General features: G+C 35.1%; 1 protein-coding gene across 1 annotated transcript; it reads right to left on the reverse strand.

Annotated features, from left to right (window-relative positions):
• Positions 1 to 12,557: 12,557 nt before the first annotated feature.
• LOC109789645 (uncharacterized) lies at positions 12,558 to 21,488 on the reverse strand. The gene is made up of 8 exons (XM_020348655.3): positions 21,021 to 21,488; positions 19,808 to 20,176; positions 19,466 to 19,725; positions 16,956 to 17,097; positions 16,447 to 16,818; positions 16,220 to 16,351; positions 15,084 to 15,212; positions 12,558 to 14,965 (listed from the first exon to the last, which is right to left on the reverse strand). Exons 1-8 carry the CDS (start codon positions 21,111 to 21,113, stop codon positions 12,698 to 12,700), a joined length of 3,765 nt encoding a protein of 1,254 aa, XP_020204244.1. The 5' UTR covers positions 21,114 to 21,488; the 3' UTR covers positions 12,558 to 12,697.
• Positions 21,489 to 24,471: the final 2,983 nt, after the last annotated feature.

A 24,471-nucleotide genomic window follows, 5' to 3' on the forward strand; every position in this document is an offset into this window, starting at 1 on the left:
CGAAAACAACTCCTCTAGTCTTAGTGATCAACAACTCAGCCTTGCGGCCTACAACACCTCAGCCTTTCGGCCTACAACACCTCAGTCTTTCGGCCTACAACATCCAAAATAAACACACAGTACAACTCAACATATCAACTTACAACAATATACAACTGATACAACTCAACATAATCAACTTACAACAATATACAACTGATACAGCTCAACATATCGACTCACCACAGTATACAACTGATACAACTCAACATATCAACTTACAACAGTATACAACTGATACAGCTCAACATAATCAACTTACAACAATACACAACTGATACAGCTCAACATATCAACTCACAACAGTATACAACTGATACAGCTCAACATAATCAACTTACAACAATACACAACTGATACAGCTCAACATATCAACTCACAACAGTATACAACATACAACATATTCAACACATAATACGGCTCATCCACCTTATTTACAACTCATCTATCTCGTCAAATTACCCACCCAAACAACACCAATCAACCTAGCACCTAAAATAACTTTCAACTTGACCAAATCACTAAATGTGAAATGGCAACCTTCACAGAAAACAGCGCATCAGGATTTATACTACTCCTACCATGCTCATCCTTATCTCATATGGAAGATAAGAATATTTCCTAAAACTCTCAAGAAGACACCAAGTCATGATTCCCTCATCTACCTTGTTAAAAATGATAAAAACCGCAACAGCTATAAGCAATGCTGGCAGCTTGACCCCTCTTCACTAAAACAGCCATATCTGGAGTTCTAAAATTCATTTTTGGGTGATTCCAGCGCCATTGAAAAGATAACATCCAAGGCTACAACTTTAATGGAGACTATAAAGTCAAATTCTGAAACTCAAACTCACGCCCAGCGCATTAAACTCACGCCGGCGCATTAAACTCACGCATGGCGCAGTCTCAATCGGAGACCTACAGAAGTCTATTGCGCCCGGCGCAAATCATCCTGCGCCCGGCGAAGTATAAGTAATAAAACATATGATTCACGTTTGATAGTGCGCCCGGCGTGGTTCTCCACACGCCCGGCGTGGTTCTCCACACGCCCGGCGTGATTCACACAGGGATTCCCCATTTCAAATCACGCCCGGCGCTAAGAACTGCGCCCGACGCAAATTCAAACAGGAACTCTCCCCAGTTCGAAAATTCCACCCAAAACTTGCAAAAATCATCATCCCAGGCACATGCAATCGGTCCAAAACATCACGTTTTCATCAAACAACCCGAAAGTACCAGCTTTTTCAACATGCAACATCAAACAAGGAAAATCCCCAAATTTTCATCAAAACCCCGGAAACCCCGAAAATGGATTTTCATCAAAACTCAGCCACCAATCCGCAAAAATCAGCAATCATGTGAGTTTCTAGCTCATTACACAAACAACCGGCAAGAAGAATACTAGCTTCCCTTACCTCGGCTCAAGAATCCGGGCTTCGGGAGGAAGAACGAAGGAAGAAGAAGAAGGAGAGCTTGCACGAACACGGAATGAGAAGAGAGAAATCCGCACCCCAGCTAGTAATCCAAAATCACTCAGCATCACTACCCTGTAATAGCCAAAGAAAGATCCAAGGAAAAAGGGCGTGAGAGCTTGAGAGAAAAAGAGTTGAGCGAGAGGGAGTGAAGAGTGAAAAGAAAAGGAAAAAGGGGCCTCACAAATATCATAATAAAGCTTCACAATATAAAACTCATAATGGATATCTCAACTATGCAGTGAAAATCTTCATAAGACTATGAAGTCCATTTGTGTGATATCTTGAGTTCTAGGAATTCATTTAAGGAGATCTTGGAGGCTTTGAAAAGTTTGAAGAAGTATCTACATTATGGATGAAAAAGTCAAGAGCTTATTTGGAGTATATCATGTCAGATTAAACTCAAGGCAAACTATATTAAAGATACGAGATATTCGTGTTATCCTAAGGCACATCAGTTTGGCACCTTTAGTATTAAAAAAGATTACCCCATCATCACCATGGGTCACAAAATCTTGTAGTCTCTCATCCGTCCATCCACTAGCTAATCTGCCAGTAACGCTTCCTACTAACAATATCACAACTATGTATATCCATCTCATTGTTTGTTTTCATTTTAGTGTTTATTTACCTATAAATATATGTTTCATATATAAATCTTGCCTATGCATCTATTGTTGTTGCCCCCTCTCTACCTACACAAGAAGCACCAATGTTACCAACAAAAGTTGATGGTGAACACTCTGGTATTAACCCTTCAATAGTTCATTTGTCAGCAACATTAATCTAATAACAAAATATCAGAAGTTACTTACCAAGCTTAACATTGAAGTCAACTTTGACGAGAAATCTCTAGACTAGTCTCGTTTTTGCTTTAGCCTCAGTTTTTGCTAGTGCTAAAAAAAGGAGTACAATGGTCTGATTTGTTTTTGAATTTTGGTTAAGTTTTTCATATTTCAAACTTTTTTGCTTCATCCCAAGGGAAGTTTATTCTATGAAGTTTATATATATTTTCTTCCTAGCATAATTGTGCTTTAATACTCATATTTGAATTTCTCGAATATATATGGTCTAATAAAATGTATAAATGTGCACATACACACACACACACACATATATATATATATATATATGCCTTTGTTATAAGCTTTGAATGGCTATACTAAAATAAACATTTAGTCTATTTGAACATGTCAAGAATACTTACTTTGAATAGGTATATCTGCTCTGATAAGAAATATTCATCTAAAAAATTAAAATCGACTAGATTTATTGTGCTTTAAATTTTCTCTTTTCAAAAATGTGTTTGTCACCATAAAAAAATGAGAGATTGGTGGGTCAAAATACGATCTTGGATCCCTTGGGATATAAGATTTTATGATAACAAACTCAAACATTTTTCAAGAGAAAAGCTTTTAGATCATACTGTAAGAAGAATAGTGATAGACAATTGGTTATTTGACATTAAGTCTCTCAAACAAATTACTTCATTTGTACAGAAAAAGCATTTAATATATTATTTATGATGTTTGATAACCAAATCATTTTTGTCTATGTTACTCCTTAGCAAATCAAAAGGAATAAAAAGCTTATTTGGTTCTCGAGCTACAAAAAGAAACACAAACATGCTTTGCATCAAAGAAAGGACAATCAAATCCTTCAAAGCATGCAAAGCCTTAAAAAAGTCATTTCTAATGACACATGCAACAATTCCTCTCTTTTGGCACCTTAAAGGTGATAAGTAGTTTTTTTTATTAGATAAGAAGTGAAAATTTGGTAAAACACATTTATTGTCCATTTTTAATAAACCAATATATACTTCCTTCCACAAGGATCGAAGATAAAGACAAACGAAGAAAATCTATGAGAGATGCTCAAGGATTTGTGACAATCATCTTAATCAAACACCTATGTAAAGAAGCTTGAAGATTTGGAATAATAGAGAACAACAATTATAAAAAGTTTTGTACTTAATTTTTTGTATTACGTCTTGATAGTAAAACAAAACAATAAAGTGATTTCCTAGCTTTTGCTTTGTGTCATTGCTTTAAGCTTGAAGAGGCTTGACTATAAAAGAATAATTGGTTGTTGAAGCCTAAAGAGGCTTTATGTTCAAAAATACTCGGGTAGTTGCTTGAAGAAGCAAGTCAAAGAGCACTTTGGTTGAACTAGAAGTGACTTGTGAAAGAATACTTGTATCTTTGTAAAAAATAATGGAACTTGATTGGGTTGATCAAGAACTGGATTTAGTCTCGGTGGTTGAGACAAAGTAATATAAAAACATTATGTGTTCTAAAACACCTAAAATCTATTGTAACTAGTAAAAGCATTCTAAACAACACAATTTATGCATACAAAAACATGCTCAAGCAATCTTCCCATACAACCACCAATGCATTCCTTTAGGATTTTCCTCGAGAATCCACAAGAACACCAAAACATACAATTAAAAGCTCAACTCAAAAATTACTAACACATACATACAATTTACATCAATTAGAACATACAAAGAGAAATAGAGAAGATAAAGACAAATTTAGGAAAAACCCCTCATACATAGACATATAGAATATATAGGATTAGGGGTCAATCCCATTACCCAAAATATAATCTCACTCCCAGAGCGAGATTTCTCACTCCCCTCTTAGATTGATAAGTAGAAGAAGATGGATGCATGGTACTATGATGGTTTCCTTCTTGCTCCTATTCTCTAAGCTCTAAAATGTGAAAGAACGTGTAAGTAAAAAAAATGTGTAAAATGACAATTGATCAAAAACTTCCTTTGTAAAAAAGAAACTTAACTTTCTTTCCCTTGACCCTTAGTCAAAACTTACTCAATCACGATTACTAATTCCCTTCCCCTCAATTAATTAAATAAAATATTTAATTAAATCACCTTATATTATATTGAAAAAACATGTCAAATAATTAAAATAAATATTAACACAACTCTATTAATTAAAAGAAAAATACTAAAAGTATTTATTAAATACTTATATTATATTTTATAAAAAAAATTGGGTGTTACAACTCTCTGCTCGTTTTAGAAACTTTGTCCCTAAAATTACATGAAGAAAACAAAAACATATGTTTCTCACATCTAACTCTCTAGCTCTCATGTGTAGCACTTTCTTTAATATTCCCTCCCCAAACGACTTTAACTAAAGAAATTTCCATACCTCTTAGTTGTTTCATCCTTTTATCCTCACTTTTCAAAGGGATTATTTTATAGGTGAGGTTATCTTTGAATTGAATGTTTTCAGACTCAACAATGTGGGATGGGTATATAAATATATTTTCAAAGTTGGGAAACATGAAAGACATCATGCAATTCAGAAAGAGACGAAGGCAAAGCAATTGGTAAGCAACATTACCAATCCTCTTAAGGATTTGGAAGGGTTTAAATACTCTACCAACTCTAATTCAAGGAGTTACCTTAAGGAATACATGATCTCCCTCTTTAAACTCAAGGTTTTTCTTTCTCTTATTATGGTAGCTCTTATGCTTACTCTAGGTTGTTCTCATCCTATCTTGTATTAACCTCACTTTTTCAGTTGATAGTTGAACTACCTCAAGCCCTAACATGGAACTCTCCTCAAGTTCTAGCCAACATAAGGGTATTCTACATCTCATATCATAAAGTGCCTCATAGGGTGGCATCCCAATACTAGAATGGTGGCTATTATTATAGGTAAATTCTATCAAAGGTAGATAAGTATCCCAATTGCCCCATGTTCTAAGACACATGATCTCAACAAGTCCTCTAAAAACAGGATGGTTCTCTCGATCTAGCCATTTATTTGAGGGTAATAGGCTGAATTCAATCTAAGCTTTGTACCTAAAGCCTTATGAAAGCTCCCCCAAAATCTAGAGGTAAACCTATGGTCTACACTAGCAAGAACCCCATGTGCCTCACAATCTCACCTATGTACAACTTGTTCAACCTATCCAAAGAGTATCTAATGTTGATAGGGATAACGTGAGTATAATTAGTCAATTTATCCACTATAACCAAATGGAATCAAAATTCTTTGCAATTTTAGGTAACCCAACCACAAAGCCCATGAAGATACTATCCCGCTTCCACATAGGTATATCCAATGGTTGCAACTTTGCTAAAGGTTTTTGGTGTTCTACCCTATACTTTTGGCACACTAGACAAGAATAGACAAACTATTCTACCTCCCTGTTCATCCTAGGCCACCAAAACATCTTCTTAAGGTCTTGATACATCTTGGTGGCTCTTGGGTGGATACTAAGGCTACTTTTATGACCTTCCTCAAGAATTATCTTCTTAAGCTCAGGTACACAAGGAACACACAACCTATCCTTAAGCCTTAACACTCCATCTACACCAACTCTAAACTCATTTTTTCCCCTTGGTTTAACTTCTTTACCAAACTTAACAAGAAAGGATCTACCTTTAACAGGTTAATTATGTTTTTGGTCCTCCAAAAATTAACTCTATTTAGTTTTAGTCCCTCAACAAAAATTCATTGATTTTAGTCCTCCAAATTTATATAATACATATTTTTAATCCTTTTTTTTAACACTTTTAACTTTTGTTGTTAAAATAAGTTCCCTTAACACCCAAATCACCATGAGTTTTACTGACTTTGAACTTTTTTTAAGTTAAAGTATTAATTATTTTAAGTTAAGTTTAAGGTAAAAAGTTAATTTTACATCAGCAAAGGAAGCCAAGGGTCTCTCGTTTCTGAAAGACAACACCTCGAAGCTCAAGAAGGGAGAAAAATGAGTTTTGTTTAGAGTAATTCGCATGTTGAGAGCTTCAAGAGTCGTTGAGGGTGAAAGGGTGTCACTAGAAATTGGGAATTTGAAGCTTAGAGGTGAAGTTAGACATGAAACACATAGAAGGGGGGTTGAATATGTGTGTGTGTATGTGTGTAAGAAGGAATTTTAAACCATTTTCGCAAGAATAATGTTCTTCGTCCAATGTATTTTTAGATACCAGACGATTATGCAAAACTTGTTTAACACAAGGTCATTGCGTCTGAAATATTTATCTTCTGCTGAAGGAAAATGCTTCATATAACAATGATGATTAAAGTTATTGCATTTTCCTTTTCAAGATAGTTCCATTTAAAGATAAGCAGTTGATAAAACTTTTCAGTGTTTTAAATATATATTAAAGCAAAGCTTGCGTCTGCATCTGAAAAATGATTTCACTAAAAGATTCTAGGTGGACGAAGTTTTTCATAAAGATTTAATAAGTAATGAAGAAATGCGTCTGAAAGATATGTATGAGTAGTGCAAGTTATTTTATACTGGTTCACTCAATCTGAGCTACATCTAGTCTCCTTCAACTAAAGGGTTCCACTAAATATGCAATTAAGTACATAAGTATTATCGACCACTTCTATCCTGTTGACTTCACTCATCAATGTTAGTATTTTCTTATCAACCTCTTCAGGCTAGTAATGAGTATTATAGACCACCCAAGTTACGACCACTCCTGGTCACGAGTATTCTAGACCACCCAGATCATGGCCACTCGTGGTCACGAGTATTCTCAACCACTCTTGGTTGGCTAGCTTCACTCATCAGCTCTAGTATTCTTAAATCACTTCTGGTTTCCCAAGTATTCTCGATCACTCCTGGCCCGCCATCTTCACTCACCAGCGCTAGTATTTTCTTATCAGCCACTTCTGGCTAGCAATGAGTATTCTCGACCACCTCTTGACCCATCGGCTTTACTCGTCGACACTAGTATATTCTTATCAACCACTTCTGGCTGGTAGTGAGTATTCTTTGACTAGCCTCTCCAAGCTTTACAAGTATTCTTTCCCTAGCCTCTTCAGGCTTTACAATATTAGCTAGACAGGTTTGGTTTGAGTATATGGGTTACTCTCATAGAGAGGATACATATGTTTCTACACTCACTAAGGTATACAACTTTAGTCTTTACAACGGTTGAGTGTTTGGTTTACTCTCATGAAGAGGATACATAAGTTGGTACACTCACTAAGGTTTGTTCCTAAGATGTACATGTTTGGAACTCCTTAGTTTACAGAGATAAATACACTATGGTATATTTGACTCTAGACACACTATCTCTGGTTTCGTTGTTACATGGGCTGAATATCACTTTTGTTTGAATTCTCAAGCCAAGCTTTCAAGGTTTGAAGTAGTGATATATATATATGGTCTCGTAGAAATTTTCACGTTGCAAGTGTCCATTAAAGCAAATATAGTCGTTCATGACTAGTTTTGATGGAAGAGCATGGATCAAAGGTCCAACCACTAGAGCTATGGCAAGGCGACTACTTGAAGATTTGACTGTTCCAGAGCTTAGTGGGCCCAATGGACTTAAGGGGCCTAGGGTTCTCTTCACTTGGGCTTTACATGATTGATCACCTTTATTGTATATTGAGTAGTGTAGGATTTCATTTTTTTTGGTCTTGTATTATGGACCTTAGTATAAGAATTTTTGGGCTTTAGGCTCATTAGGCCTAGTTTTGGGCTTTTGATACCCAATATTGGGCTCATTTTCATTCTTATAATTTTTCCTTTCCATTGTATTTGCTTGGCCATTGTATTTAGGCCATTAGAATAGGAATATTGGAGGATTACTTAAATAGGCTAATTAGGCTAAACTAGATTTAATTTGGAAGGCATTTAAGTTGCATTTGAGTCACATGATTGGCGCCACTTGTGGCTGAACATGTGCACCTTCAAATCAACCCTTAATGCTTCCTAAATTAAATTTAGATGCATTAAAGCACCTAGGTTCAGGGCCAAGCACATGGAGAGTGGTGATTTGAATTCAAATTTGAATTTGAATTCAAATCTAGGCGCCAAATGTGATGCTTGAACCTTGGCGCTACTTTGCTTTCAAACCGAGCCTATATAAGTTCAAATTCTTCATTCTTGTATTCACTTTGAACATATGAATGAGAATTCTGAAAATATTCAGCAAACTCTCTCCCTTCAAAGTCATTTGGCCGAGCAAGCTCTTAGCCTTGCTTCTAGGATCTATGTCAACTTGTGAGCAATCTTTTGCTCTTTTGGCATAGGTTCTTTCGGATCCCATTCCTTTTCATCTTTCTTCATTCAAATACTCTTCCATCTATGATTGGATCATCATTTGGATTGCCTCAAGGAAGTGATCAAGTTTGGCGGTTCAAGAGTCGAGAACTTTAATCTACTTCATTGGAATTACCATCAAGTTTGGTTTTCTCATTTAATGCTCAGGTTCTCGCATTAAATGTTGCTTCTCGTTCATGGAAATTGCATGTAATTTTCTTTATTTTTTAGCTATTGTGTCTGACCTTAGCTAAGACTTAGGAACCTTTTTGTCCTTTTTTGGTCTCGTAGCTGTAGAGTGTTGTCCTTATCTAAAAAAGTGATGTACTTTTTCTGACACATGCATGCTTTTTCTTTTGTGTGCTTTCCTTCTTCTTTTTTTTTACTCTTCATTTGATCACATGTTTTACGTTGAGAGCTTTTGTGTGGTCATAGACGATGCCTTGGTTTGTATCTTGAGACTTAATTCTTTAAGTGTTGGCATGGCAGTCTCCGTGTTCGTCTATTAATCTCATGTGTCTCACGTCTTGTTCTTCATCTGAGTTTTTGACTTGATGCTTTGACTCTTCTCTAGGTCTGGTCAACTTGTAGGTGGACAGATTTCGTTTCCTTCTGCAGTTCCTTTCAATCTACGTTGTCCTTCGTCTGACGCATAGTTGACTTCCTTCTGTTCTTTGACCAATGCTTCGTCTAATTTATTAGATTGCAATTGAGGTTGTCCTTGACACATCCTCGTCTGACATTTGGTTCATAGTTGTCTGGCGCACATGTCATACTTTATCTATTCATATGACTTGGTTTGTTTGATCCTCTTGGTGTGCCTTGCTTTGACCCATCTCCGTCTAATTGACCATTTGGCTTCATCTGATGCTCGTGCAGACTTCATGTATGCTTAGCCCATTTATGCCTTGTTCTAGATTTAACCTTGTTTCGGCCTTTTTCTTGATACTTTAATCTTCATCTTGTAGATGCCTTATTTTCGTATCTTCGACAGCTTGGATTAGACTTCATCCTTATACTTGCTTTGCTTATCTTGACTTCTATGATGTGTTTTCTCTTCACTCATATTCGACTGGTGCTTGAAGCTTTGCTTTGGCTTGACTCTTCTTCTGATTCTGGATTTATTATTTGATGATGCAAATGTCGTATTCCATCTATCATTTGTTTTAGTCTGATCTTTGTAACAATAGAAGATCTTTGATTTCGTATTGGAATGTTTCTTCTCATTGTTTGGTGCTTTGGTTGATCTTCTTCTATTTGTTCGAACTTTATCTGAACCACTTGCTTTATCCCTTGTGACATTTCCTGACTCATCCAATTTGCTTCAGTACATCCATTTCGTGCTAGTGATTGTTTTATTCTTTGGTATTGGAACAAATTCTTTTTGCATGGTTTGAGCTTCAATCGTTTGCTTAACCAGCTTTCGTCTTGGTGTGCTTGAAAGGTCTTCCTCTGTGATCTTTGTGGACTTCAGACGCTTTTCCATATTCTTCGTCTTGTCTTCATCCATTGTCTTTGGTCTTGTATATCGTCTGAGGCTTCATTGTTTTCCTTCTTGTGCTGGGCTTGGCTTCGCTTAATCTCTTCATCTGATGCCTTATAGTTCTTTACCCTTTGTCTTGGTTCTGGTGTGGGAAGTTGCACATGCTCTATTCTTCATTTTGCCTGTACTTTTATTTTTCTAAAACGCTAACACACTTGTTAGTAATAACAACATGTATTATATTTGTCTCACTCAAAACCTTACTGAGAATTGATTCGTCTGACTTAACAAAAGGGTTGTTGGTGAAGGCATAAAAATAAACGTTTATGGACAAGTTGACGAAAGTGGAGAAAAAAATCTTAGTTTGAATTTATGAGAAGATTTTATTAGAGTTTGTTGGGAGATTCTTTGTTCAAGTGAAAAAAACAGAATTACTGGAACCTTCATACCTGCATATGAGAGTGAATAATGAAAAATTTGTAAAATTAATTTTTACCTTAAAACTCAACTTAACCCTAAAATAATTAATTTAAATTAAAAAATTCATGTAAAACTAATGATTTGGATGCTAAGATGGCCTATTTTAACACTGAAATTTAACGGTGTAAAAAATGATTAAAAACAAGTATTATATAAATTTATAGGACTAAAATCAAGAATTTTTATTTTTGAAAGACTAAAAACATATTTGACCCAATATATTTTTAGTCTTTCTAAAATGAATAAATATTAATTTTAGTCCTTATATAAAGAACTATTTATTTTTTATCCTTTTATAATTTATAAACATTATTTTGGTCTTGTAGAATGAGCAAATTTTAGTTTTAGTACCATAAAATATTTTCTTTGATTTTCATCTCACTAAAATTTTAAGTTGTTATTTTTAGTCCATAATAATCATTTAAAGATATTATATATACATAACACTTATTTTAGCCATTATTACTTTTCAGTTGTTGAAATTTGGAATAGTCAAAATCAAATAAAATTTAGAAACCTTGTTTTTAAAGTTGATTGTTTGAAAAATAGGATTTTAGCCTTAGTTAATTCTTGTAGCTCTTTCACTTCTTTTTCTATGAAAAATAACATAAAGGAACTTAAACTTTTGAAAGCTTTTATAGTGCCTTGCAGGATAAGAAGAGTTGATATTATCACTAAAGTACGTTGGATCCCTCCTTCTTCTAGCTAGATCAAGTGCAATACTTATGGAGCTTTCTCTGCATACACCTCTACAGTTGCGTGTAGGATTATTTTCAAAGACAGCATGGCAAATTTGGTTGGTTGCTTAGCTGAGTCAATGGAGGTCAAATCAGCTTTTTAAGCAAAAGTCTTGGCCGTTATTCGTGCAATCCAGATTGTTCGCAATCATGGCTGAATGTCTGACACGGTACTAGTCATCATGGCTTTTTACAACCCTTCTTAGTTCCCTGACGACTATATGTTCAGTGGATGAACATGTTGGTTTTTGTTAGGAGTATGAGATTTCATTTCTCTCATGTTTATTGGGAGGGAAATGGTTGTGCTGATAGCTTAGTAGGGTTTAGTCTTAGATATCGTGGATCTTACTGGTGGACTTTTATTCCCTCTTGTATAGTGTGTTCTTACTCTAGTGATAGGAGTGGTCTTTTGTATAGTGTGTTCTTACTCTAGTGATAGGAGTGGTCTTTCTCACTACAGATTCTCATTGGATGAGATTTGACTAACATTTATACTTCTATTTCATATATTTTTTTATTTAGTTTCTTTTTGATATGCTACAGATGATTGGTGTGAATTGAGATGCTAACCAAGTTAAGATCTCTTCTACATTGTGATGTCTCAGCATATCTAATTTTTTTCAAAAGAAAAACATAACACTTATTTTAAAAATTTATAAAAGAATTTACAAGTATAATGCAAAACCTTGTAATAAATACATAAATAGTTAAAAAGAAGTCACATAATAATAGGATTAAAACAATAGTTTCAGGTGAAAAACAAAGAAATATTTTTACAAGAATCGAAACATGCTCATTTCCCAGGTAGAAACATATTTCTCATGAGCAGCACTTGCAACTTTGTATGCTTTTGGAAAAGGGATTAAAATGAAGCTATTGTTTTCGGTATGTGATTTGTTTCATTATGTCTAGCCCTACCAATAAGACTACCTATACAAGAATTTTATGTCTCCACAATTCATATTACGAGGTCAAGGGATGACAATGACATTGATGTAAATTTGAATCCAATTATCATATAGAAAAACCACTAACCGGAGTCGAGCACATATAACACTTCTAATCACATTGATTAAGTCCACTCAAAATCCCCATTACAGCTTCGATTATGAAGCAGCTTTGGTTCTCTAAAACTTTAAAGCAAAAAGGTGTTTGGGGGAAGGGGGAGGATTATGATCTCACATGCAACGAAAAAAAAAAAAAAAAAAAAAAAAAAAAAAAAAAAAAAAACTTCAAGATACCAGCACTCGCAATCTTTCTCTACATCAAAAGGAAAACCAGACAAATTGGGTAACAATCAACTAAAAAAAACTATATGCTAAAATAGAAATTGCTGAAGGAAGCTTTATTGTTTACTGAATTACAAAGTACTCAAACCTCCATTACCATATGAAGATAGAGACCGAATTCCACAACAGCCACCTTATACTTCTCATTTCATTTTAGAAAATTGAAAACCTTAAGGTATTACTTGCTGCAAACAAGTTGTACTCCTCAATGACAGTAGTCTCTTTTTTATTGCAACCATGATCATTGTCAACTTGATCTATTGAACTCTTTGCGTCAAAATCTCCAACATTGTCGCCATTTGAAGATGCAGTAGCCAATTTACGACAAGTTGAAAGGGCTACAGGGCCACCAAAATGAAACAGGGAAAAACCACTGTCTTGGAACTTGGCAGAATTATCATGTCCTACTTCCCCATTCATTGCTGCTTTTTGTGAATTAGCTCCAGTTAGAGAAACCTTTTCTACTGGAGATCCATTCAGACACTCTTGCGACATGGATGTTGGCTTAGACAATAAGGTCAGTTCCTCAGTATTTAAGCCTTTAGCTCTGGCAACTGGCTGATAAACTGGAACAGCAACAGGGTTATATAGGGGGGTTGGTTGCTGTAAGCCACCATACTGCAAGCAGAAGCGTGGATCCTCACTTAAGCCATATCCAAAAGGGCCAGGATATATATATTGGTTTGGATGTGGGAAGGGCATCAATCCATTTGTGGGAGCAGCTGGCCATGAAACTGGATTTTGATGGTAATAACCCATTGCTGAAGGAGACTGAAACACCGGAAATTGTATGTTTTGGTTTGGCGCTGGAGGAAGCATGCTTTGAGGTTGAGAACACAAAGTAATGGAGGAAAAACCATTATCAAAATTATGGGACATTTTCACCATGGGATTCCCCAACACATCACGTCCTGCTACATCCAAGGATGGACAAACTGGTGACCTTCTAGTTAAACCCTCAGCATTTGTATTATAGATTTTCTCCATCCCAGCATGAGAGCCAGACAAGTCATTGTCAATGCAGGTTGAACTATCTCTTACTTCAGATTGTTGGCTAGCATCTTCTGAATCCGATGTTGAGGATTCTGTATTTTCATGGTTTGAAGAGGATGTATTATTGTCACCCTCACTTAGGCATGATGAGCAGTTATCAGAACTAGAAGTGCTACCTTGATTGGGATCAGAAGAATTATTCAAGGCAGAGCCACCCGCCAGACACATTCCAGGTTCCTCAGATGCAATTTCTGTGGAGCTGCAAGATCCTCCCACTTCTGCATCAAGATCATTTTGTCGCCCTTCACCCATTCCTCTTCTCTTCAAATTACTATCCTCATCACAAATTTCACCTGAACCACCAACTTCATCAACAGATGATCTTACCGGATTGAACTGATATCCTTGACCTGTGGACCTCAATGTAACATCAGAGTCTGAATTACTACGAGCATACTTCTTGTGTGACTCTGCAGGCTCCCAAACTTTCCTTGATTGGGGTAAATCCCTACTGGAATAGTTCCCTGAGATGACTCTGCTTTTGGTTCTTCCATTACTCTCATGCATGAAGTCTACATGATTATACTTGCTCCCACGATAAAACTGCTTACAAGTGTCTACTGTGGATTCAGACTTACTAGCAGGTTTTGTCTCCCAACTAACTCTATTCACTCTATTGTTCGGGCTACAACTGCATGAATGGATATCATACCTGTCGTTCATCCAGCTGTTGGAACTATAAAACCTCTCACTACACTTCTGACCAGTATTACGACCATTGGATTTTGCAACATTTATTCTAGATTGCCTGTTCAGTCCATTGACTCCCCTGGAAGAAATCCCAAAATTGTCTTCATGGTGTATTGGCTCTGATCTTCCAAGCGTCGCACCATTTTCTGAAACAACTGCATTTTGGCGTCTGTCAGACCACTTTGTAGGAGCATCCAGTCGAAATTCTTTCCTAAATCTAAGTCTTTGACAATAAAACTTTGATTGCTCAACTGTAGAAGTACTATTTCTGTCTTGTGCATCTGCAATGTCTCCATCACAATAAGAGTGGTCTTCCGCATTTACACTGTCTCCCTCACAGTCATCATAAGAGAAGTCTTGTGCTCTCAAAGTAATACACTCCCTAGAAAAGTCTTCGTCTTGGATTTTAGGATAATCAACTTCTGTTACAATGACTGAATTCCTGCCTCTTGTTGAATCATCTTGCTCTACATCAGCATCTGGAGACAATTCTTCCTTTGAGACTTCAGGAGATCCAGGAACATCAATTGATTCAGAACACTTTGTTTCTGTATCTTTCTCCTTTCCTTTTAGCCTTTCCTTTCTCCGAAGTCTTTTCTCCCTTTCTTTTGTCCTTTTCCTCTCCTTCCGTTCTTCTTCTTCCCGTTTTTCCTTTTCTTCTTCTTCTAGAAGTTTCATCTATAAGAAAACATCATATGTTTAGGATTTTGGAAGAAAAATTTCAAAATAAAAATGATAGTTCTGTTTGTTCTTTTTATTCCAAAAAGCATGTTCCCAATAAAAGCATAATTAAGACCTGCTTTTCTAGTGTAATGATTTCTTTGCATGCTACATGAACTCGTTCTTCCAGCAGTTTCAGTGCAAGACAAACAAATATACTGTGCGCATTTTGGCGTGCTGTTCCTTCTCTGAAAGCCTTTTCAACCTGAAAATATAGGACATGGTTTAGCAGTTAAACACAAGACAGACAGATCCAGAGATGTACAACAACCAAGGCCACTGCAAATTGCAAAATAATCCAAACAGCCATAGAATATACTTGTTTCAGGTATACTACTAAATTCCAAGGATGTCAGAGAGTTTGAACCCAAGATCCCACAAATTACGATTAACCTTAGTACATACCCTTTCATTGTCATTAACCAATATAAACTTTATCTCAAATAAAATGGAAAATTCATTTTCTATATTTATCGTTGGGATATGACCAAATTATTTCCAAATGAAATTTATGCAGGTACTAAAGTTGTTTCACCTTCATCCCAATACAAATAAAATATTAATGATGGCAAATATTTTGCATTAGTGAAACAATACTAAATCAATGCACGTGTCTTCTCAACAGCAAAGCAAAATCAATAGACTAATCATATTACCCATTTCACAGTTCTCTACTTGTTTATGGAATCAGAAGAAAATCTCAGGAACATGAACTCAAGAAAAACTCATATTTTCCATCATTATATATGTTAATTAAACCAAAATGCCTGACCATAAAATAAAAAGGAAAAGAAACAGTGTGTAGAATGCAGTCAATTTTTCCACATCATGGAGGCAAAAAGATAAGAGTTTAATAGTAAATTAAATAAACCTAATACCATCCTAAAGTCAAAACTGATCATTATTAGCTTATAAATATAACATTTCATTCATTTATTATATTAATTTTCATTTCCCCCCTCAATGCACCATATTATCTGAAATATATGTGAAGAGATGCTATTAACCCTTTCTTCCAGCAGTTTCAGTGCAAGACAAACAAATAGCTGTGCACATTTGGTCCTTAAATATATGTGAAGACTGAAGACTACCCTATTATCCTTAAATAGTTATTGATGAAAAGATCTCAAAATTCAAAATACACTATAAAGATATCCCTGGAAGGAGAAATAAAGACAGACTATTAAGCAATAACAATAAAGCAAAGCATGCCTGTTCTTTAAATATAACAGTAGCAGCATCAAGAAGAAATTCTCGAGCAAGTTCGGGGCTCTTTGCATGCTTTTGAGGACGAGAGCATTCTCCATCAAGCTCATTTCCATCTTCGTCCATCAAATCATCATCCTAGAAACATATATTGCATAATTAACAAATGAGACTTAGACAAAATTCCTTATAAATGATTTTTAAATGAGTTTCCCTAGTGAAACTTTAATAACCTCTTCTTCTTCCGCCTCTTCAGCATGCTCAAAGAATCTTCTAATACTTTCCCCTTTTGTAATTGTAACATAACCATCCCCCACAATTAGCCTGCAATGCACACACCGTTGACCCTTTAATGCATGAGCTTTAACAGAAAGTTCAGTACAGCGTCCATCTAGCTTCCAAGCTCGGAGGGTGATGAAGCATGCAGTCAAACCACCAAGATCTAGGCCACTGACTTGTACACATCCATTCATTCCCACATTTTCAAATTCCAAAATGTCAGACTTTCCTTCTGTTGTCCCCACAGCCCATTCAAAGTGATGATACGATCCCACTGTATCTGCAAATGTCTGGCGCCAATCAGCTTGAATTGTGTCATCAGATACCTGACAAGAGCAAATGTATCGAGTTTAGTCCTCACAGGTAGCTTGAAAACAACCATTTTCATAAGAATGTTGGTATAAACTCTCATTGAAATCCCAATGATAATAGAATTCTTGGCATAGAAATATGGAAGCCACACCTCATACTGAAAGGCAGTATCAGCAACACAAAACCAGCTGGTGCAACGAGGTTCTCTACGCATGCGCTTCAGTTCTTTTAGTTCTTTGAATTCTCGAATTACGTTTCTTCTACAATCTCTACAAAATCTCTTGCTATCGAACCTGATAAATAGAGGGGTAACCTTTTAGTAAAATCTAAAACATAATTTTCTACACACACTAACAGAACCCTGAAGCATGGCATCGTATCTAGTTTCAAATGGGAAAAAATCAACTCATTCCAAAAGTTAAGTAGTGAACATTGTTAATGTGTATTTTAATTAGCATGAAAACGAAGTGTGGAAAAAGAATTTACGCAAGACTCAAAGGAATTCATTTCTCTAAACCTAATAGCATGAAGTCCCCCATGACAAGAGGAGGTGGCAAGTTCCCTAAGGAAGTAGAACAGAGCAGCAGTCAGACACAACATAGAAAATTTTAAATCAATGGCATGGAACACAAAACAAAACTTAATATCTATCCTTTAGCAGAAAAGCCATGCAACTGCAGAGAACATTGCCAGACATAAACACTAAATAAACAAGTACTAAGATATCAAAGGCAAATACTGCAGTAACTCAATAATAATATTTAATTTTTTAAAAATAAAGGCATTAATATTTCATCAACCAGTGTGCTTATTTTAAAATTGCATGCATGCAAAGTACAGAACATCAGAACCCTTATCCACAAGTATCTACCATAATCTATATCTACAAAACCATAATTCATTTTTTTTAATTGTTTATTTATCTCTTTTAACTCACATTCCATGTTTTAAATATCTAAATTACGCACTTTACAAATCTCCTTACAAAACAAGATCTGCTTACAAACGAGGGGCAGTGGACATCATAGGGTTAACTACACAATTACCTAAACACAAGATATACAAAACAATAATTGCCATGCAATTGGGTACAATCCTGAAGACATCTTCATCGATGAATTTATTTTCTGTTGTCGTGAAAAAAAAAAAAACCAAGAATATCATCATTTCTTATCTCGTTGCCCATGTCTACAGTCCACAAAGTTCCTGAATATTGAATTGTATTTTGTAAGAGATATAAAACAATTATTAGGCATGCACCGAACAGCTTCAGCAAATAGGATATTTGATGGTTGGATGTCAAAGAGTGGTTTAACAGGCAGAAAGGTCATGCAGGTTACGAGGAACAACAACAGAAAGGTATGAAAATAAACTGATTGATTGGTCATAAAAACTTTAATATTATGTTGAAAATTTAGATGGAGAAAATAAGAATTTGGAAAGAGCGAGAAAGATGGATGGGAAAAGAGAGACAATGCAAAAAGGCTGTAAGATGAGACTGAAGATCGCCACCAGAGGCCAAGCCTATAAGTCAATTTATATTAAATACTAGAGGAATATTTCGACCATATTTTGTCATTCAAGCTCCAATCAATTCTACAGAATCAATCCCATTTAATCCCCTTGATTTTAAGGTCATGGCTTCCGTGCTTAATTCACTAGAGTAGAGTTTACTTAATAGTTTTCTGTACTTGTAACTGTCTTGAACAAAGTCACGTTTCTTATCCAATTACTCATTTATACAGTCCAGAAAATCCCTACTATCCAATTGACCATACCTTCCATTAAGGAACAAATGAAGGCTTTCCTCTAAACAATCTAAATCATCCTGCTTTGCCAGGTCTTGATGTCAAACTCATAATTCTAGCCTGCACTATAACCATTTGGGGCAATGATTTCATTTTGCTATCATCTAAACTATCCTAAGCAAGATTCACAACAAAACCTTCAAAAGCAGACAGGCTCTGGCAAGGAATGAAATATTGATCCAACCACTGGCTGCCCCCTTGATTGGTGAGCTAGAGGACCAGATGAAAGCAGACAGAATATATGCATTATGAAGCAGAGAAGAACTGAAGACCTTGCATCACTGATCAACATATCAGAAGCAGCTCTGCTCATACAGTCTATCCTTGACAATATTCTAAGGACTCATCTTAAAACTTAAAAGGTCAACAAAACACAAAAATATGTTCCATTCATCTGCCTAATTATGTAACTGACACAAGGTTTTCCATTAATGTAGCACCATTTACTCTTCATTTACTGCATTTGATGTATGATGCTAATCCAATTTGAACTCCATGTCTAGGATAAAGTTCCACCATTCAACTTTTTAACCTCAAGCCAACAGATCATTGTTCTATAATCTGGCAGATAGCTAATCCATTGCATACCACTTGCAAAGGAATGATAAGAATATCAAACAGCAGAAAACTTTTTTTTTCTCTTTCTTCCCCAAATTTTCAGGAGAACAAAACGTTTGATCCTGGTGAAATGTCATATTCAGGATATTTTAAGCCCTTCTGATGCATGTCTCAGATTCTCATCCCATGTATATCCGTTTCAACTGTATAACTGCTTCTAGTACAAGAATTTATATTATTAATCCACTGATAACAAGCTATCACTTATCTGAGGAGTGTACAAATAGATAAGCACCTGTACATGAGTCTCTCAATAAAATCTTCTTCCTTCATCCTTAGAAGAGATTGCCTTGTCTCCTCTCCCAGTGCTGACCAAAAATCCACCAACGTATCACATGAAAGTCTGGCAGTGTGCAGGGCACATGTTTCCCTTGTCCCATGCCCTCTTCCATAAGTCACAATTCCTTGGCTTATCCAACCACGACCTCCCCCACCACAGGCATCAGGATAAAGCAGTTCTCTTTCCCGCTCCCTTGCACGTGCCCCATCAAATACCTGATATGAGGAAAAGTTAAGCTACCAAGACAAACAGGGGAAAGGACTGCACGAGAAGCCAATACAAATGAACCACACTTACAATTTGCAGTCCTTTCAGAGACTTTGAATACAAGTAGCAGTCCATAAGTGTCAGTGAACCCTCACGCGTTGTGGTCAAACCTCCCCATGGATGGACAGTTGGATCTTGAATTTCATCCTGGACTACATCACAAATAGTTGATCCACCATTATTTTGGTTTTTCAAACCTCCAGGTCTTCCGCAAGGAAAGTGAGGGCCCACTCCCTCTTGCTGCAAAGATTTCCCATACGTAACAATCTGCAAAAAGCCTTCGAGAAGTAACCCATTGCACCTGGAACAATACATATTTTTCCGTGCATGTTCAAAAAGGGTTTGCTTGTCTATCCTCAAGAGCTCCTGCCGAGCTTGTGTTGCAAGCTCACACCAAAACTACGTCACATGAAAGCAAGAAACACAATAAGAAACTCATTCATCTCGTCACAAATTGCAATTCTATCTCACAAAATAAATTAAAGAAAATAAAAACTGATATCATGCACAGTTCATCCTCAGGCAAAAATTCTTATTTTTTGGTAACTTAGACCTTACTTAGATAAACTTCACAGTAAGCAATTATAGAGTAATAAACTCAATTCATTTTACCTTCTTATTTTCTTTTCCTACAAGAGCTTATAGAAAAGTTTATCCAATCAGAAATATCAATTCAAATGGATGTTCATTCTTCTCCCCCCACTATTCCCACAATTTTGCCAGTTGCTTACACTCATTTATAACCAATGTCCTCACCTAAAAAAGCACCAGGAATCTGAACCTCGAGCAATGCAATGCTTGTTTAAAAAGTAACACATATCAGAATATTACTCAACTCAAAATATCATAGATTCGCATGTAACATCAGTTTCATTTTATATACCTCCACCAAGCACAGTAATGCGAATAAACAAGCAAACCGAATTTCCATTCGTCAAACACAAAAACCCGAATCAAAAAACAAACCAATTGCATCCAACAGTGATAACACACCCCAACCCCCAAAAAAAAAAAATCAATCACCGAATCGTTTCAACTGCGAGATCCAACACAAGGTCAAACAACTCATTATTAATTACCACACCACCGCAAGCCGCAACCAATACACAAACAGTGATCCAGCACCATCCGAATTAACAAACCGAACAAAAACCACGGAACCAATAAAAACAAAAACGAACACAAAATAATTATTAAAAAAAAAAAACAAACAAACAAAAAAAAGCAAAATCGGATCGAGTACCTTGTGGAGCTGATTGTAGCTAACATCGTCACGATTCTTCGACCAGAATCCATTACTACTGAATTGGTGATTCCCGTTCGGTAACGCAGGCATTTTTCCGGTTCGGACTCAGCGAGATTCATCCACCAACGAAGAACGCTCCCATTCCCTGAGGATCCAACCTGATTGGTCGAATTTTATTTTTATCCGAATCGAAATCCGAAGCGAGCAACGGATTAATAATTGGCGGATCGAGAGAAAGAGAATTGGGAGAGATTTAGAGAGAGAAAGAGAAGAGAGAGAGAGAGAGAGAGGGTTATGGTCGATGGCGATGGTGATGAGATTTGGTGTTATGTGAGACCTCGTGTTTGTGTCATGTGTATGTGTATATATATGTGTGCGCCTTTGTTATATATTTTGTACAGAGCGAGAGAACACACTTGGAGGAGGATGAGAAACGGTAATGGTTATGGTAATGAAAAATGAAACTGTTGTGGTAGCTATAGATCTTGCCTTCGCACTCCCACGTTAAAACTTAACCAACCCTCTTTTCTTTCTTCACTTTTCATCTCACATGCGTGTGATCATGGTTAGTAAATTATGTACGTTATTCATGTAAATGTAATGTAATTTTTTATTTTTTTATTTTTCTATTTATTCAAATTGGTTAACCCCATTTTTTTTTCCTTATGGAGTGAATATTTTGCATTTATAATAGGGTAATTAAAAACAATCGTTCTTATTCTTGTTGTGAACATTTTTTTCTTGAAATGGAGTGAATTAGGGTGTAAAAAATGATGATGAAGAAGAAAAAGGAGAGGGGATTGGTATTATTTACCTAAGGAGCATAAAATAAATGAGTGTTTGAGTGTTCAATGTACCGCATTAAATGAAAAGGAAAAGAAATTGGTTATGTGAATGTTTGGTTCCAATTATGTGAGGTGTTTAATCAAATAATTTGTTGTGGTTTTTTGTATTTGTAGTGAAATTGACCCGAAAATAGAAGGTTACACACGTCATATATGTCATTTCAAACATGCTATATGTGTATTTAACAGTTGTGACTTGTGAGTAGTAAATTTCACTAAAAACAAAAAGCTTAATTATGCATGCATTGTTATTGATCAAGATTAAGATTTTGTGCACCTTATTTATGTATAATTTTTTTCAGTTTAGCAGACATAAAAAACATGCCATTATCAATGTAAAAGATTTTACGTTATTTTATTAATAATCATTTTATGTGATTTTAAATTGATCATCATAAATATTAATAAATTTATTATACATAATAACTTATAATTAAATTTTTTTTATTCAAGGGAAAGCAATAACTTATAATTGGATGATAATGTAAAAATAAGGGGATATTTTTTTCTAACATTTTTGTATATGTATACATCATAGCACAAAACACTTAGGAAAGAATTTCAAAGTAAATTATGAACTCAAGAAATATCAACAAGTCCTATTATGCGGGAATCAAGGAAGGATCAAGCGTTTGAACCAGTCTAAATCATATTATAAAGTGGATCAATTCTATTTTTTTTTTAGAAAATTGAACTATATATGAATATAAAATGAATAATTGAATTCCACCAAACTAATCTAATTAAAAAAATCTCAATCCATTTTTTAAAAATTGGATCAATCTACTTAATAAAAAAATAATTCGATTAATTGAATAGTTAATTTTTATAAAATGGATTCTTTTTTTCAAAAATTGTATCGATGAACAACCTACAATTTAGAGGTCATTTAGTATGCTTATTTACCATCCTTGTGTTGGGCATGGATGTTATGTTCAATTAGTCAAATTACGTTGAGTTTATTTATTATATTTGGTGGAATTATTTAAGACGGTGCACAATCCCTTAAGTAATGAGTCTAAAAGGCACTAAAACTTTTTATGTTAAGTTAATTAGGTTATTCATCGAGATGATCCGCAATCCTTAAGTGTTGAGCCAAAAAGGTGTAAGTACTTCTTATATATGTAAAGTTGGCTTGTACAACACAAAACAAAATAAAAGACTAAATTAGGTAAATATTTATTTTTATGTGCAATCAAATTTATTATCAATATTATTAATCTCTATTCTTTCTCTTAATAAAGAGTATTATTCAAGACGAAAGTTATCGTTGATCACTTATATAGATAGTTTACAATGCATCATTCTTGATGATCATTGGATTAACTTAATCTTATGATACACTTTGAAGCACTGCATTATTATTATTTGTCTTTTCTCTTCGCCTCTTCCTCCCTCCTCGCCTCTCCCTCCCTTATGTCAAACTTATAATGAACATGTAGCTACTCAAGATCGAGTTCTAGTGAAACGACATGTAGTTAAGGTTCTCTCGACTTTCGAATTTATTGGTGGAGGTAGTTTGCAAAATGAGATCATTGTCTTTTAGCAAGTTGTTGAAATGGTGAATGTATAGTGTTCTTGGTTCAAGCATCACTATCGTAATAGATTTAGTGAAAGGTCGCGTTGAGCTTCTTTTGACATCGTTATTGTTAGCAATGGGGTAAAGAGAAAGAGCTCTACAAATCTGATGAAGGAGTTGTGACAAGCATCATCGACACGGGAGGGGTTGAAGTGAGTGAGGACTCTTCGACGGATTGGTGGATGGGTTCTATAGTGGTAAAGGGAGGATTTGTTTGAGAAGCTTCATCCTTAATAATAACAATTAGGATGACTACAGAGTAGAATAAATGTGGATTTCATTATCTCAATCCCCGTCCTTGTTCTCATACTTTATACACATCTTTGTCCTCACATCTGATGGGTATGAAATTTCTATTTCCATCTTTGTCCTCATCAAGTATCTCGCCTATAAATTAATTAAATGTTTGTAAAAAAACATGTAAAAAAAATTAACATAGAATAGCAATTACAAAATTACATTAATTAAGTTTCATTTGACATAAATTTAAAATAGAGTAAGAATTACATAAATGTCAAGTAATTTTTTTAAAAAAATAAATTAAGTTTCTAAAAATTTAAAATGGGTATAGGTACAAGGTAAGTAATTATATACTCATCATTGTCCTTGTACCTAATTTGATAAATAAAATATTACTGATATTCATACTTAATTAAATCAAGTATTCTTCGTCAAAGTCAAAATGAATTCTAATATTATCGATAGATACAAATTTACTTGTCATCCCTAACAACAATGAAAGGGCCTAAAGAATAAGGATGGTATTGTAATTACAAATTAATGGACCGATATCAAAAGCGAAAATAAATATGATGTGAAAGATACACCATAAGAATGTGAGAGTAAAATTAATTTGAATGTTAAAAATAAAAATTATACACTACATAATAGAATAGTGCACCTTAGCCCCTGCCATTATTCAATAGTAAAAATATACAAAATAATTTGATTGGTTATGCATATGTGAATGTGAATAATATATGCATGTGAATAATATATGCAGTTATTTTAAATAATAAAAAAA

Source organism: Cajanus cajan, chromosome 7 (assembly GCF_000230855.2).
Source record: "Cajanus cajan strain Asha chromosome 7, NIPB_CcT2T_4, whole genome shotgun sequence".
NCBI lineage: Eukaryota > Viridiplantae > Streptophyta > Magnoliopsida > Fabales > Fabaceae > Cajanus > Cajanus cajan.